Raw genomic sequence first — 15,930 nt, forward strand, 5'->3', positions numbered from 1 at the left:
AAAAGAAAAAAAAAAAAAAAAAAAAAGGTCGTCAAAGCTTGTGAGATTCAAAAAAAAAAAAAAAGTTTTCTATCATTGGCAGTGGCTTATCTTTTAACGAGACAAAAAAGGAAAAGGAGTATCTTTTTATTTCATGCGTTTATAATATAATATATATATATATAATAAAAATACATCACTAAAAATAAAAAAGAACTAAAATATCATAAAATCTAATTCAAACTAGGTACTTGATAGATTTGAGTAGAATTACAATTTGGAGCAACTAAACCATCAAATTGATTAAAAATCCATAATGTCACACCATTGGTCCAACCAAATCCAACTTGAACAGCATCTAAAAATAAAATAAAATAAAAAAAAAAAAATAATGAATAAGTATAATATGATATATATAATATATATAAACTTACATTCACCACCAAAACCAGAAGCTGTCAAAGAGCGTACATCAAATTTTTCAAACATATGACCACTATCAGTTGTATTGGATAATTGTTGAAGTTCACCAGGTACACTTCCTCCAGTAAGATACCAAGAACAAAAGGCAGAAGCAGCAGCACGTTCAGCAAGTACCTTGGCCAAAGGAGTATATCTTGTTTTTTTCAAAAGTTTGTCCACATTAATCATAGCATTCATAGCGATATATTGAAGAGGAGGCCAACCATTTGGAAAATCCCATTGCATAGTGGTGTTATGAGTGGTTGTAGTTAAGATACCAGGGTATTTGACCAAAAGTTCTCGAGTAGCATCAAATACATGTTGTAAAGAGGAGGATTCTTGAGCACGAGCAGGAAGAGCACCCAACCAGAAAGGATAAAGAGAAGCAGGTGAATAATCTGGAATTTGAGCTTTACTAGTGAGATTGTAATCAAAGAAAGAAGACTTATCATGATTCCATAGAAGAGCATCCATAGCTTCGAGACGTTGAGTTGCTTGCTTTTCATAAAAAGAGACTTTACGTTTGCGATTTTTTGCTGTCAAGTCAGTACCATGTTCTTCAAACCAATTGGCCAAAGTAGATTCCATACTCCATAACAAAGCATTCAATTCAACAGGAATAACATTACGTGTATCGAGACTACGTAAAATATCAGTGCCTGGTACGTATTCTTTTTCTTTTGTCCATCTTGATGTATAGTCCCAACCAGTTTCAGCACCAGTAGCCAAATCAGAAAATAAGTCAGTTTGTTGTTTCAAGGTAAAATTGGTACCATTATATACAGTGTTATAATCTTCATAGTAAGATTCAGGTCTTGGTGAAGGATTTTCTACATTATAACGATTGAGTTTGTATTTTTGGTCACCTTGTCGAATAGTCACTGTTGTATTCTTTTGCCAAAAAGTATATTCCTTGTCCAATACTGGAAGTGTTCTTTTCAAAAAATCAACATCTTTTGTCTTTTGATAATATAGTTTCACCATTTCAACCAAAAAAGGAGGTTGAGATCTATTCAAGTAATATATACGAGCACCATTGGCTTTTTGAGAAAAAAAGAAAGAAAGGTGAGAAAAAAAAAAAAAAAAAAAAAAAAAAGACTTACGCATAAATCCATAGGTATCGACAAAATCCAAAAAATTTTCAATCATATCCAAAGCAAGAGAATTTAAACCACTTTGTAATAAACCTTCAATAACAAAATAACTATCCCAATAATAAAATTCACGGAATCGACCACCAGGTACCACAAAAGGACGTTTCACTGGTAATGTACTAGAGACACAACCTTGACAAAGATGAGAAGTATCAAATTCAAAAGTAAGACTTGACCAAGCATGATGTAAACTATTTATCCAACCACGATAAATTAAATCATCCACTTTATCCAACCATTCTAAAGGATGTATAGTAATATTATGAGGTTTCATTTCACTTCCTTCTTTTGCAAAATTGGTTTCTACAAATGATTGAATGCTTGTTTTATCTGGATTTTGTCCCAATGCATGAAAAGCTTCTAAAACTTGATCTACTGGTTTGGATGTTGGCTGAGTAATAATAATAATAATGACAGGTTAGTTTATTTTTTTTTTGTAGATCATGATGTAGTTTATTTACCATATCCACAAATGTTTTAGAATCATTAAAAAGTTTAGCCAATTGAACAGTTTTCAGGAGTGGACCTTCACAGTAAATGGGGGAATTACAAGTAAGAGGTGTAAAATCATCGGCATGGTTCAGGTCAACTGCATATACCAATAATATCAAAAGAAGAAAAAAAGAGAATACCGCCATCTGTGCACTCAAAAGTAAATAATGAATGTACGTTTGATCGGAAAGATATTCAAAACAAAAGTCAAAAAACAGAAAAGAAAAAGAAAAAGAAAAAGAAAAAAGGCGCGGTCCGATCTATGCTCTTTTATATAGAAAAAACCGGAGACCATCCAAAAAAAGAAGATCGAGAAAAAAAAAGGTTCAAGTAGATATTATCCTCCCTTTTTTTTTTTAAGTCAAACCCAATAGCAAATCAGAATCATCCAAATGAATTTGTGTCATCAAGCCCAAATAGTAGACTCATTAGCATAATTCATTACATTTTATTTGTTCTCAATCAAAGTAGTTTTCCCGCTTCATCCCGTACCTTTTTTTATATTCATATTCCCACATGATCTGGTAAAAAAAAAAAAACATTTTGTACGACCTTACTCAACATATACACATGCAAAAAAACTACTACACATTTGTATCGGAGAAATTCAATTAACAGGAACACAACTGTTTCCCCACAAAAAGTTTTATTTCAATAATGACAATAAATAAGATCATCTAACTATTGAATGCATTAAATTTAATTTAAATACAAGTTTTTTTTTTTTATTTTATAATACATCTTTCAAAGAAGCATTTGCTGATCCACGTTTCTTGGGTAAAGGGGTTGTTTCTGAAGGTTTCCAGCCAATCTATCAGAACGAATCATTGTTAATTTTTTATTTTTTTCTACTCCGATGGTACCCCCACCCGATCCCATACATATTTGATCTCTTACCATATATATAATTTGGAAAGTAGCAGGAATAGTACCGTCTTCATTGCCGTGAAGTTCTTGATATATAAAAGAAGAGAATCAGAAAAAAAAAGATTTGTTTAAGCCAAAGTCATGTTTTCTATTGAACAGTTACCTTTGTAAATGGAAGCAGCTGCTAAAAGAGTATCTCGTTTTAGTAAAGATCGTCTAACCAAACATTCAGTCAAAGGGAAAAAAAAAAAGAAATGTGAGAAGATCAGATTTCGATCATATCATACGGAAAAACGTCATTTTTTTTTTTTTTTTACCTGCTGAGTACCGCATTACTTTCACCCATTGCACGAAGATCTTCCATTAATTCAAATGCTGAAGGATAACTAACTTGAATTTCATCTATATCTACTGTTGTCAAAGTAAATCCAGCACGAGATAATAATCGAGATACATCACTAGAATCTAACAAAAAAAAAAAAAAAAAAAAGGAAGAATAAACGTCATAGTTAAGCTGAGGTTTCAGTTAATCTTTTTTTTTTTTTCACTTTACCCGTCATAGGAGAAACTCTAGGTGATATCCCACTTTCCCGTTCAACCTCCGCTAGCTGTAAAGATGTCCTAAATGGTAAGGAAAATCTCGGTAAATCATACAAAAGGAATAGTGTCCCGGTTTTTTTTTTTTTTTCTTACCGTAATTCAAAAAGTGTATCTCCACCAAACATGGCTCCGATGAATACACCATCTGGTTTCAAAGACTGACGTATTTGAATCAAGGTCCCTACGGAAAAACAACAATAGATTGACATCAGAATCGTTCCACTTTTCTTTAACCTTTTTCTTACCTGGTAGATCATTCACCCAATTCAATGATAGACTACTAACCACAGCTTCCAAAGAGTTTTCTTCAAATGGTAAGTATTCTTCATCCACCACTTTTCTTTCCACCTCCACTGATAAATTATTTTTTTCAAAAAAAAAAAAAGATAGATGAATATACTATCATTAGTTTGTTAATTACTTTTTTTTTTTTTTTGCCGTTTTACCTTCATAATCCTTATCCGCATCTCGATACAATGATTTTTCTAGATAAAAAAAAAAAAAAAAAAAAAAAAAAAAAAAAAAAAAAAAAAGAGTAAAAAAAATCAAACATTGTCAATAATTTGCATCAAATGTATCTCAAAAAAACCAGTAGTTTGGTCCCATTTTTTTTTTTTTTTTACCTGACATGTCACACATAACAAGTTTATTTAACATATCTGAATCAACGTGTTTGATAATATGGCCACACCCTGAACCCAAATCAACCACAGTACCAAATTCGCGTTTGATATCCTACAATAATAATTCAATGTTACGTAAATGGTCAAATCACTTTATTTATTATTCTTCATATTCATACATACCAATAAACGATCCGAGACACGAGCTGCTACTTCATCCTTAAGATAATCCACCACGCGACTCTGTTCTATGTTGGAAGCTGCTCGATCCTTTTGTTTCCTTTTTGCTTGTCGATCAAAGATTTGGAAGGCACTTGGAGATATTGATGAGTAATAACATTGTCGTCGTGATGAGGATAAAATAAACTGCTTATGTTGTGAAAACAACCGTTGACATAATGTTGACATGGTTTAATATATATGTATATTGAAGGTCAGAGAAGTCTATCAAAAAAAGAAAAAAATTGTGAAAAGAAAACAAAAAAAAAAAAAACAAAAAGAATCCATTCCAAACCCAGCTTAAACCTTATTTGTTAATGAAGTCATTTTTCATTTCTGCCCCTGATGATCACCACTTGTAATTTGTAATGATGATTGTTTTTGTGATGAAGTAGGACGGTACGAATGGATGATAAATGATATGACATGATAATATGACAGGTTAATAATAAGGTGGCAACAAAAACAGTGATAAAATACAGTTTTATTTAAATGAAAGTAAAGGTATTGATAAAATAATTTCCATAATAAGGGTTGGATAAGAGTAATATTCCGGATGGCATGGGTGGCAAATTTCATATTCGATTGAATCTGTTTCAAGTTTTGATCCATAAATTGTTTCCTTTTGTCAGTACATTTCTTGAATAACGTTGATTGTTACCAAAGGATGGTCGAGATAAAAACATCAGCTGCCAAGTTCAGTTTGCCCGTGAGGTAGATGGGTGAGCATGATGTAGATGGAATCCAGTATAAGCTTTGAAGCACCAAGACTAACGCAATCAATAACTTCTTCCATGACCAGTAAAAAGTAATCAAGTCAAAATAGAAAGGTAACCAAAGGAAAAAGTAGCGAAAAAAAGAGAAGAGGTTTGTCCATTTCCAATAGCCAATAGAGTCGATTAAAGTAAAACTTGTGATAATCCAGATTCAGATATTCGCATGTTCCTTGTCAAATGCTGAGAAACTGATAAATTGAGTAAACAAATTTCTGATCGAGTACCATTTTTTTGATCACAGGGAGTAACTGCGGGAAATCACCATTTGATCGTACACACACACCAAAAGAGATCATGAATAGTAAAGATTTACTAATACCACCAAGTTCATTCACAATAACTGATCCTTCCATTCTTCATTTTTTAATAAAATGATAATGACAATAATAATAGTCAATATACTATTGTTAGCTACATAAAGTCTTCGTTATATCGTAACTTGCTTTGATCACAACCAATAATTCTACCATCAGTTCAGGATCAAACTGAGCCATACAGATACCAACTTTATTGTAAATAGTGACCATCATTGACTTTATTTAATAGAATTTCGATATACAAGCGTATTCTTGTAAACAAAATGGACCAAATCTTCTTTTTGCTGACATTGATAGATAAAAGAACGAAGGTAAACGCGAGTAATATAAACAAGACATCATTTTTGACTGAACTAAGCGAGACATTAGTGTGATTCAAAACATTTTGATGATTACAAGTTGAGAATTGAAATAATTGGGAAGATAATGAGAAAAAAGAAAGAAAGAAGAGTGAAAATGGCTTTTTTTTTTTTTGACAGTCGTGATTTCAAATTGGTAGCAAGTTAAATTATTTTCTAAGCAGCATTTTTTTTTTTTTTATTATTGATTCTTTTTCTCTTTTTTTTTTTTATTCTTGTTTTTTATTATATCCTAATCGAAATGTCTGACAGCCAGGATCAGAATAGTACTGATACTGAATCTCGTTCTATGGAACAACCTGAAACTGTTAATGATACCTCTTCTACTACTAATGATCAACACAATGAATCTGGTCTATCCGCCGAGGTTATGCTTTCTGCTGTCAATTCAAAAGATATGGTAGAATCCCTTAAAGGCCGTATTATTGCAACGAACAAATTACTTAAACATCTTCAAACAGCTAAATCAGGCAAGTCAATTTAGGTAAATGATATACTTTTATTTAACTTTTTTTTTATTTTTATTTTATATAGAAAGCGATGCAGAAAAACTAAAGATCGATACTCTCACTAAACAATTGAACGCACGAGTGGCCGAAGTAACTTCATTACAACATAAACTTCAGTTGGAAAAGACGACAAATCAACAACTCTCCGAGAAACTGGCTCAAAGCTCTGGTACTACTACGGTCAACTCACAACTACAAGCCATGCAGCAAAACTTGAAACAACTGACGGAACAAAAGGAAAAATCTGATAGCCTATTATCAAGTCGAGAAGTAATAATGAATAGAGAGTTAAATGACATGAAATAACTCACTTGATATTTAATTTTCTTTTCCTTGCTATATATGATTAGATGTATATCAAGCAATTGGAAGCTCAATTAGACTCTCTGGAATCAAAACTGAAATCTCAAACTAATATCGATCACAAAAAAAGGTAATAAGATGATTTAGATCAAGAATGTTTACTTATCAAAGTACTATGTATGGTTTGTTTAGGGACAATGATGATATGTTGGATAAAAAGAATAAACAAATTAAAGATCTACAACAACAACTAAACAAGGCTCAAAAATTGCACGAAGCGGCTGAGGATGATAAAATGGAAATGAATATCAATAATGAAATGTTGAAGCGTGACTATGAGGAAGTCAAGGAACAAGTAGAACGACTGGAGCGGCAGATACAACAGCAACAACAAGAACAAGATCAAATGACGACCAGCAACAACCGTGCAGTACCATTTGATAAATATGAAGATGTACGACAAAAACTGCAACAGAGCTATACCCGTATCGATCATTTGACAACTCAAGTTGAACGGTAATTAAGAAAATCGAGCACAGATACAAGTTGTCTAAATAGTAACATTTTGGATTTTTTTTTTTTTTTTTTAAAAAAAAAAATAATAGTCTGGAACAATCAAACCAAATAGCGTGTTTACCTTCAAGAGGAAAGCAAGATTATGAAGGTCTTGTTACAGAATTCAAAAAATGTCTTGCTGAAATCGAAACTATGAAAAAGGAAAAGGTAAGAATCGAAAATATGAAAACAATAATTAGGAAAATGGGAATCTGAATTTTTCTTTCTTTTTTTTTTGAATGATTTATAGCGTGTATTACAGGATAAATTGACTGAACAGTTGGTGATCAATGAAGATATCAACCACTCAAGAAGGAAATCGATGCTGGTAAGTGAGAAGAGAATATATATATATATATATATATGTATCATATTAATTTGTAATTTTGATTTATTCGTTGTAGTCTTATTATGGCATTGATATGACAACACCGACATCGGAAACACAACATGATGATACAATTCATATGGATACAGTATTCGAAGAAATAGATTCCTCATCACGATTACCAACAACAACAACGATAACAACAGCAGCACGTGATAATATGCCTCTCGAAAGACATACTTCACGGCATCGATTACTTCACAATCAATCTTTATCACCTGTCAAAACTAGTCTTGGTAAACGTCCAGCAGAAAGTGAATCACGCATCACATATGGTACCAATGGACTTGTTGTTCCTGAATCACGACTGGATCGCAGCACTCAACAATCAACTACTCGGAAAACAAAGATGACAAAATTGGAGAAACTTGTAGGAGCAAGACGACCTGCGACATTTGGCACCTCACCAACAACTAGTAAACAAAAATCAGAACCTGAATCTGTCAAAACACTTCGAAAACGACGGATTTTCTCTGATTCTTCTTCAACATCATCATCATCTTCTTCTTCTTCAGGGGAATCAGATTCAGATTTGGATGTCTTGGATGGACTTCCCAGTGGAACAACAGCGAAACCAAAGTCTTCTTCAACAGCAACTACCAAGCAACATAAAAATCCTGTGGAATGTGAGTATTGTTATTTTTTTTTTTTTATGGACGATAGGTCTACTCTTATTGATTCACTTGACAATTAATATTTATTAACCTTATCCTTCTTTAGTCATGAAATTACGTGCTGATCATTTGGCGAAGAGAATACCAACTCACACCTTCAAGTTATTAGATGATATGGAAGAGTTTATGGATGTTCATTTGGATATCTTCTTGGCGACATTGGAAACTATTTATAAAGGCTTGAAAAGTCATGGAATTCCATTGAACAAACTTGACGGAAAACAACAACACGAAGAGGTCAGCAGTCGTTACGGTGTATCTGGAAGGATAGAATTACAACATTGTCCAAAGTATATGGATACTAGAGAAAAGAATATTGCATGGGCATTGTGGGCATTGGTATCACTGTATCCAAAGGTAAGAGGAAAAAAATACAAGTCAGAAAGCAAATCTATTATTTATTTATATTTGACACTGTCTTTTTTTATATATATATAAAAAAAAAATTAGAATGATCCTTATTCAAAAGTGACTACATGGGCAACCGAAAATGCATTGAAATTAATCTCAAAACCAAATTTGGCCTGGTAAAAAAAAAAAAAAAAAAAAAAAAAAAAAAAAAAAAAAACACTTGACGTTTCACACTCACTCATTCATGTTGTGTATAGTCGATATATTCGTTTGTTGGTATTACTTTGTATAAATGCTCAAGATCGTCAAAGGATGGCTGTGTTTTGTTATGATCTTGCACGCTGGGCTCCTGGAAATATCAATATCATGACTCCATTGGTGAATATTGCATTGTTATGGCCTGAGATTCTGGATTTGGGTGATGGGACAGAAAATGCTGCTGGAACACATATGATGATCAAGGCCATTCAACGATCTTGTGCTGCTTACTGTAATCAATATAAAACGCCAGATGCTGTAAGTAGACAAAAAAAAAAAAAATAAGAAGAAACTTGAAAGGAATAATTTATTCCATTATATTATTTTAATTTTTTTTTTATAGCTCAAGGCGATGAACAACTATCTGAATCCTCTTGTACACTGGCCTCTGCCAAAACAATCACAATCATTGGAAGATTATATTAAGGAATTGAAGGCAGTACTTTCATTACCTCATTTCAAGCAATTGTATGGTGCAAATCGGGATGCATTTAATGATCTACGCATCAACTTGGTCAAATCATTTGAATTAGTCTATCATCGACTGGATGATTGGAAAGCGACATATAATGAATTTATATTGAAAGATTTATGGCAATTAATGAACGATGACATTCTTGCTGATACTAGTTTGGAATTAATGGGTAAGTAAAGGGAAAAATAAATAAAAAAAAACATGGATGGACCGATGAATAATGAACTTTCTTTTTTTCTTCTTCTTTATATAGGATTATTGGCTAGAACTGGTTTGGATAAGGAATCAAGTAAAGAAGACATTGCAACTCTACGTCAAACATTCAAAAGTATCTTGGAGGTTGGAAATAATTGTATTGTTGGTAAGAGATCAAAAAAAAAGAAAAGAAAACAAGAAGGATTTTGCAATTGATCTATTTTTTTTATTTTATAGAGGAATTCCCTTTGCAACTGACAGCGGTCAAATGTATGTTTCTTATATCCGAGGACAATGTGGACAACCTGGTACCTATAGTTGAATGGTATGATAAACTCAAACCTTTACTCAAGGATAAAATAACTTTGGATATCGTAGATAGCATTAATAGTATACGACGCATTTCGAAATAAAAAAAAAAAAGCGGATGTTGAAATGTTTTATACATTTATCATTTCTACTGAATAAAACGTGTTTTTTTCATTTTTTTTTTTTCTTTAATGTACATTTTTAAAATGAAATGGAAATAGCCACCAAAAAGTATGTCTTTTGAAGTATTATAAATCTTGTTATACTTAACTCTTTTTTTTTCGTTGTATGACTACAGAATAGGATGTATTGATTATGTTACTGATCAAAAAGATGAGGATGATATCAGGATCTATGTAGAAGAAGTAAAATACAAGAATGAATGAAACCAACTAATATCTTTTTGTTTTTTTGTTCACTTACTCAATCAGTTTATATTATTATATTGTTTATAGTGGTTGCATTCTCCTTATGGTTATTATGTGTGGCCTTCAGCGATTGTACTCAGTAAGTATGTTTGGCATCATAGACATCAATTCAAGAACAAAACTATTCTGGAAGTAGGTTCACTTTTTTTTTTAATTTTTATTTTTGTACATTTTTGGTACTAACTTTTTTTTTTTTTATTTTTATAATTTGATATCTAGGTGGGTGCAGGTATTTTGAAAAAAGTAACAGAATTCATGATATGAATGACATACCAAATCACTTTTCTATTATTTTCTTAATAGGTACCTCTGTTCCTTCGTTGGTATTAACAAAGATCAAGCAAGCTCCTCATTTATTGATCACTGATTTACCTTCCATTACTCCTGTAGCCACTGGTTGTTTAGCTTTGAATGGGATTGATTTAGATCAAAACGGCTGTTTTATATCGTCCTCTTTATCACTCATGGTCCGTCCTTTACAATGGGGTCAGCTTGCATCAGATAATAATAGTGATGGTGTGGATAGTTTATTGGACGAGATGATGACCCATTGGCCTCATAGAAAAGTGGATTACATTCTTGGAAGTGACACATTTTATGATCCTCAAGGTAAAAAAAAAAAAAAAAAAAAAAAAAAAAAAAAAAAAAAAAAAAAAAAAAAAAAAAAAAAGAAAGATTTGAATGAAGGTAGAATTTTAACATCAATTCCTTTTTTTGGTGACCTTAGAATTTGAATCTTTGTTGATGACCGTGGCTTATATTATTCATCGACACAATCCCCATTGCAAGTTCATCACCGCGTATCAAGAACGAAGCTCAAAACGAAGTATTCAATACTTGTTGGACAAATGGTCTTTACAGTGTCGGTTGATCCCAAGACAAGATATCGATGATGATGGTGATGATAATAGTGATGATGATGGTGATGATAATAGTGATGATGATGATGATGATGATGCTGGTAATTCATATAACGGCATTGACAACAACAACAACAACAACAACAACAATAACAACAATAACAATAGCTATGATGATATCGACGATAATGATGACAATGAAAATGAGAAAGATATTCCTCACATCAATATCCACACTAGCACTATGGCAAGCGTCTTCTTATTGGAAATATCGGCAAAACCGGGTGACACACTTTGATTGATTCCAAACAAGGCAGAGATATATTGTAGAAATAATTATAGAATTTAAAAATAATAAAATATTATCTAGTTGTTTACTTGTTTTTTTTTACTTTACCAGATTGTTTGATTCTTGATCATTCTTTTTCCTAAATCATTTGTAACCTTCTTATCCCCTATTGAGACAATGTGAATCCTATATATATAGATGAGCCATGAATGATTCTGAATGAATGATACATATATACTTTGTTTTATTGAAACGAGGAAGATGAATGATGTCATTGTGCTTTTTCGAAAGAAAAAAGGAAACGGAAGATCCCGAATAATATGCATATTATGACCTATTCTCATCATATTCTCTCATGATGATGATGATTACTTTTTGGTTGCCGTGATCAACATAAAAAAACCAAGTTTTTTAAAAGTTGAATTTTTAATGATTCAAATCAAAATAATACAAGCATCACCATCATGAATCAAATTGTCCCCAACTGTCATTCCTAGCACATCACTGATATAGTGATATTCCGAGAAAACGGAGATGTGTTAAATCATTGCATACTCTACGAATTTCTTTTGTTTAAAAAAAAAAAAAAAAAAAGGACAGTTCCCATTTAGGTAATTGGTAACCATCAACCGAGAGACCGGAATTAGCTATACAATCATGATTCTAGTTCAAATCGTCTAGTTTGTTAGTCCTATAATCATTAGAAAGATCTAACCGATAAAGCTATGTACTAGTGATAGAGAAGAGAGAGAGAGAGAGAACATTTTTTTTTTTTTTTTTTTTTTTGTATCCAGCGGGATTTTGACCAATCAAAGCGAGTATAAGCTATTGATGGAGAAGATTAGATTCCCTACACTTCAGTATTGAAAAAAAAAATTATATTTTCATTTTGATTACTTGATCAATTCCCAATAATTTCATAATCATCATCTAATGATTATGATGATGATGATGATAATGTTGTTGTTGTCAATGATATTTACCACTGATTCCATATACTATGACCTTTTTTTTTAATGTTAATGCGGGGTCATTATCTTATCAATATGTCAAAAAAAAAAAGATAACCAATTCTCTGGATTTACCCGCGGAGGTGACAACTATTTGTTTTTGACTGGATAAAAGGGTTCCGAAAGTCTCGTTGGTCCGGATTTTGAAGAAAAACAAGGAGTTGTAAAAGTGACTCATTCAACTTGGTTATAAAGCAAACTGCATTTTCCATTTGCTGCCCTTCTTCACCCTTATTTCTAATAAAATGGTTGAATCTATCATTAAGACTTATGCTATGATACGCAGTGAAATCACTGAATGGTCGTTATTCGTTTCAAAGGTAGGACTTGTCATACAATAAAAATCATTAGGATCGTCATCCATTATATAAATCATCATACGAATTTATAATGCAAATCATCATGCAAATCATCATATAAATCATCATACAAATCATCATATAAATCATCATACAAATCACCATCATTATCCAAATCATCATCATATAAATCATCATCATTATCATTCATCATGTGATTCTCTGACTTTCCTATTATAGAATGAATGGGCTGCAAAAGAATTAGAAAAACAACAATCATCCAAAGCAGATATCCTCCCCGAACATTGTGTAGCTATTTATTATGTTGTGAATTTAGATGAAAAGGTAATTGATTAGATTTGTTGGTGAATGATGATTGATTCCTTCTTTTTTTTTTTTTTTATGATAGATCATTGTTGATAAGTTATATATTACCACTTGGGATGTCAAATACAAAGAAGCTTTCAAAGATCTGAATTTGAAATGGGTATCTAGTCTTTTCAAAGTAGAACCATCTGATATATATCAATTAGAACAACCTGAAGAAAGTATTCTAGCACATGGAGGAGAAATCATCTTTTTATTAGGACGAGATCATAAAGTGGCAGGCACAGTGGCGATGGTCATTCATGAAGGAGAATGTGAATTGGCCAAGATGACGGTGGCTGATCATCATCAAGGGAAAGGATATGCTCATCCTTTGATGAACGAGGGCATTTCATGGGCACGAAATAAAGGCCACGCTAGTATCAAACTCTATTCAAATGTCTCCTTGGTCAAAGCTATCAAACTCTATGAAAAACATGGCTTTGTCACTATTCATCTAGGAAAACATCCTAGTTACGAACGTTGTAGTATCATTATGGAACGCAAGTTTTAGATAAACATTTTTTTTCCCCTTCGATTCAAATAGACTGCTCCGTTATATATATATCAACCTTTTTTTTTTTTTTGAAAAAAAAAAGATAATAAATCATAATAATAATATTAATCAAAAAATAAATAAAATACGCTTTTTATTCTACAGATTCAACTAACTAAAATAATTTGAATTCATGTCCAAGGATAGTCACAGGATCACTATAAAGAAAAGATATCATTAGAATTATGGATGATCCAATTTTTCTTTTTTTCTTTTCACTGCTTACAAAGCACGGATAGTTTGTTCCTTGTCCAAATCGATAATAGCATCAATATCTTCTTGGTCCATCTTAAAGTACACCAGGTTAGATTCGATTCGACTTTTATTCGTGGATTTAGGAATCACTATGAATATAAAGAAAGTAAAGGATCGTTAAAGAAAAAAAAAACAGGGGCATGAACAGTGATTTGTCATCTCTGTTGTACTACTTTACCTGCATAACCACGATTGAGACCAAAGTTCAAAAGTACTTGACCTGGTTCTTTCTTGTACTTTTCTGCGAGTTTCAGAATCTATTATAAATACAATAATTAGTAAGTCATCTACGTCTATTTTTCTTTTCTTTTCTTTCTTTTTTTTTTTTTTTTTTTACCAAAGGTTGAGATAGCAATTCGATCTTTGCACCAAATTTGCCTATCATCCCTGGATTACCAAGAGGAGCATATCTATTGTTATGATAGAGAATGAGTTGAACTGTTTCATCATGATGAATGTATTCACTTACCCAGTAAGAACGATTCCTTTCTCTTTGCTATATTCCACCAAATCAGATTGGGCCAAATAAGGATCTACATTATCATCAATATCGTTAATCACATCATTTATTTATATGTCTTTATTTTTTTTTATATACAAGACTTACGTAATTCAACTTGATTTACGGCAGGAGGAATAGTAGCTTTAGAAAGTAAATCTTCCAACAACGGAATAGTGAAATTAGAAACACCAATTGATCTCACTAAACCTTTTTCCACTAGCTTTTCCATAGCGCGCCAAGTATCAATAATAGGTACGTCAATACGATGTGCTTTTTGTCGTTCTTCACGTGTCGTTTTATCTAAAAAGTCAAACCCACGGAATTCCGTTGCAAATGGCCAATGAATCAAGTAAAGGTCAACATAGTCCGTACCAAGATTCTTCAAAGAAAGTTCCAAAGCTGTTTGCACATGTTCAGGTCGATGGAATGATTCTGTCAATTTAGTGGTAATAAAGATATCTTCACGAGGAATTCCACTTTCTTTAATGGCTTTTCCAACCGCGTCTTCTGTTCTATCTACATATCAAAAAAATTAAAAAAAATTAAGTGCCATAGCAATATTTTTTTTTTATTGACCAAGAACTTACAAACAAAGGCTGTATCGATATGACGATAACCTGCTTTCAAAGCAAACTTTGTACCTTCATAAACTTGTTGAGGAGCATCTACTCCACCAAAAGTACCATAACCAATAAGAGGGAAAGAATAACCACTGTTTAACTATTTGAATATTGGGAAGAAAGTAAAGGACATTAATGATAAACTATTATTTTCAAAGAAAGGAAGAGAAAATGCTTTTTTTTATTTACCTTAACTGATGGAATGTTTGCCATTTTATATGATATATTTAAAACTTGAGAACAAAAAAAAAAAAAAAAGAAAAAGAAAAGAAAAGAAAAGAAAATGAAATTTAAGCACCAGAACCCACGCTATTAAATTTCTCTGACATGGATTTTTGAACTAATCCTGCAGAATGTCCCCTCCGCAAAAGCCCAATCGGGTTTTTGTATGACTGACAGTTCTTACTAATTCAAAAAAAAAAAAAAAAAAAAACAAAAAAAAACGATAAGAGGATTTTATTCTTAGGAATGACGCGTCAAGTTCTATAAGAAGAAAGTGGTACGTTTGATTAATAATATTATTAAATATTTCGATATACGAATTTACTATTTCATCATTACTAGGTCAAATTGCCTTTTTTTATTCCTTACATACTCTCACTATAGAACTAAGGGTCTGGTGATAGCTAGATATGATATCAAGTTTTAATGAATCATATATCAAAAAAAAAAAAAAAATAATACAATATTGTGATTTTTTTTTTCAATTTGCTTTACTCATTCATGAATATATTCAAAGAAAAAAAGTGATTGGTTTTTTGTTTACATTGAACAAGGTAATAAAATTAGATTATCATGTATGTAGCATTATCATTAAAGTCTTCAACAATAATCAAATATATAACAAATAGAATCAACTTTATCATCTATCATTATTCTT

At 31.7% G+C, this 15,930-nt stretch overlaps 6 protein-coding genes across 6 annotated transcripts; 3 read left to right on the forward strand and 3 right to left on the reverse strand.

Annotated features, from left to right (window-relative positions):
• Nucleotides 1-91: 91 nt before the first annotated feature.
• BX664DRAFT_334668 (trehalase) lies at nucleotides 92-2,333 on the reverse strand (the record flags this gene model as incomplete). Its single annotated transcript, XM_051545746.1, has 4 exons — nucleotides 2,057-2,333; nucleotides 1,545-1,986; nucleotides 414-1,481; nucleotides 92-337 (listed from the first exon to the last, which is right to left on the reverse strand). Coding segments are annotated over exons 1-4 (1,807 nt in total), but the record flags the coding sequence as incomplete, so codon positions are not given.
• A 369-nt stretch (nucleotides 2,334-2,702) lies between these two features.
• On the reverse strand, nucleotides 2,703-4,664 carry BX664DRAFT_334669 (S-adenosyl-L-methionine-dependent methyltransferase). The gene is made up of 10 exons (XM_051545747.1): nucleotides 4,361-4,664; nucleotides 4,178-4,289; nucleotides 4,001-4,039; nucleotides 3,800-3,907; nucleotides 3,648-3,735; nucleotides 3,508-3,575; nucleotides 3,272-3,419; nucleotides 3,118-3,170; nucleotides 2,985-3,040; nucleotides 2,703-2,898 (listed from the first exon to the last, which is right to left on the reverse strand). The coding sequence occupies exons 1-10, from the start codon at nucleotides 4,583-4,585 to the stop codon at nucleotides 2,818-2,820; spliced, it is 978 nt and encodes a 325-aa protein (XP_051398662.1). The 5' UTR covers nucleotides 4,586-4,664; the 3' UTR covers nucleotides 2,703-2,817.
• Nucleotides 4,665-6,014: 1,350 nt separating this feature from the next.
• On the forward strand, nucleotides 6,015-10,027 carry BX664DRAFT_148523 (uncharacterized protein). Its single transcript, XM_051539885.1, has 12 exons — nucleotides 6,015-6,318; nucleotides 6,383-6,627; nucleotides 6,708-6,790; nucleotides 6,853-7,176; nucleotides 7,266-7,383; nucleotides 7,466-7,543; nucleotides 7,620-8,229; nucleotides 8,324-8,634; nucleotides 8,728-8,804; nucleotides 8,886-9,144; nucleotides 9,230-9,530; nucleotides 9,615-10,027. Exons 1-12 carry the CDS (start codon nucleotides 6,090-6,092, stop codon nucleotides 9,770-9,772), a joined length of 2,793 nt encoding a protein of 930 aa, XP_051398663.1. The 5' UTR covers nucleotides 6,015-6,089; the 3' UTR covers nucleotides 9,773-10,027.
• Nucleotides 10,028-10,065: 38 nt separating this feature from the next.
• On the forward strand, nucleotides 10,066-11,524 carry BX664DRAFT_334680 (uncharacterized protein). The gene is made up of 6 exons (XM_051545748.1): nucleotides 10,066-10,096; nucleotides 10,164-10,230; nucleotides 10,321-10,425; nucleotides 10,513-10,522; nucleotides 10,597-10,902; nucleotides 11,021-11,524. Exons 1-6 carry the CDS (start codon nucleotides 10,077-10,079, stop codon nucleotides 11,449-11,451), a joined length of 939 nt encoding a protein of 312 aa, XP_051398664.1. The 5' UTR covers nucleotides 10,066-10,076; the 3' UTR covers nucleotides 11,452-11,524.
• A 1,168-nt stretch (nucleotides 11,525-12,692) lies between these two features.
• Nucleotides 12,693-13,689, forward strand: BX664DRAFT_334683 (acyl-CoA N-acyltransferase). The gene is made up of 3 exons (XM_051545749.1): nucleotides 12,693-12,772; nucleotides 12,992-13,096; nucleotides 13,161-13,689. Exons 1-3 carry the CDS (start codon nucleotides 12,698-12,700, stop codon nucleotides 13,629-13,631), a joined length of 651 nt encoding a protein of 216 aa, XP_051398665.1. The 5' UTR covers nucleotides 12,693-12,697; the 3' UTR covers nucleotides 13,632-13,689.
• Nucleotides 13,690-13,740: 51 nt separating this feature from the next.
• BX664DRAFT_281561 (NADP-dependent oxidoreductase domain-containing protein) lies at nucleotides 13,741-15,301 on the reverse strand. The gene is made up of 8 exons (XM_051541530.1): nucleotides 15,240-15,301; nucleotides 15,018-15,150; nucleotides 14,536-14,946; nucleotides 14,398-14,461; nucleotides 14,266-14,338; nucleotides 14,107-14,185; nucleotides 13,900-14,017; nucleotides 13,741-13,831 (listed from the first exon to the last, which is right to left on the reverse strand). Exons 1-8 carry the CDS (start codon nucleotides 15,261-15,263, stop codon nucleotides 13,789-13,791), a joined length of 945 nt encoding a protein of 314 aa, XP_051398666.1. The 5' UTR covers nucleotides 15,264-15,301; the 3' UTR covers nucleotides 13,741-13,788.
• Between the last annotated feature and the right edge of the window lie 629 nt (nucleotides 15,302-15,930).

This window comes from Halteromyces radiatus, assembly GCF_025201355.1.
Source record: "Halteromyces radiatus strain CBS 162.75 chromosome Unknown BX664scaffold_5, whole genome shotgun sequence".
NCBI classification, from domain to species: Eukaryota; Fungi; Mucoromycota; class Mucoromycetes; order Mucorales; family Cunninghamellaceae; genus Halteromyces; species Halteromyces radiatus.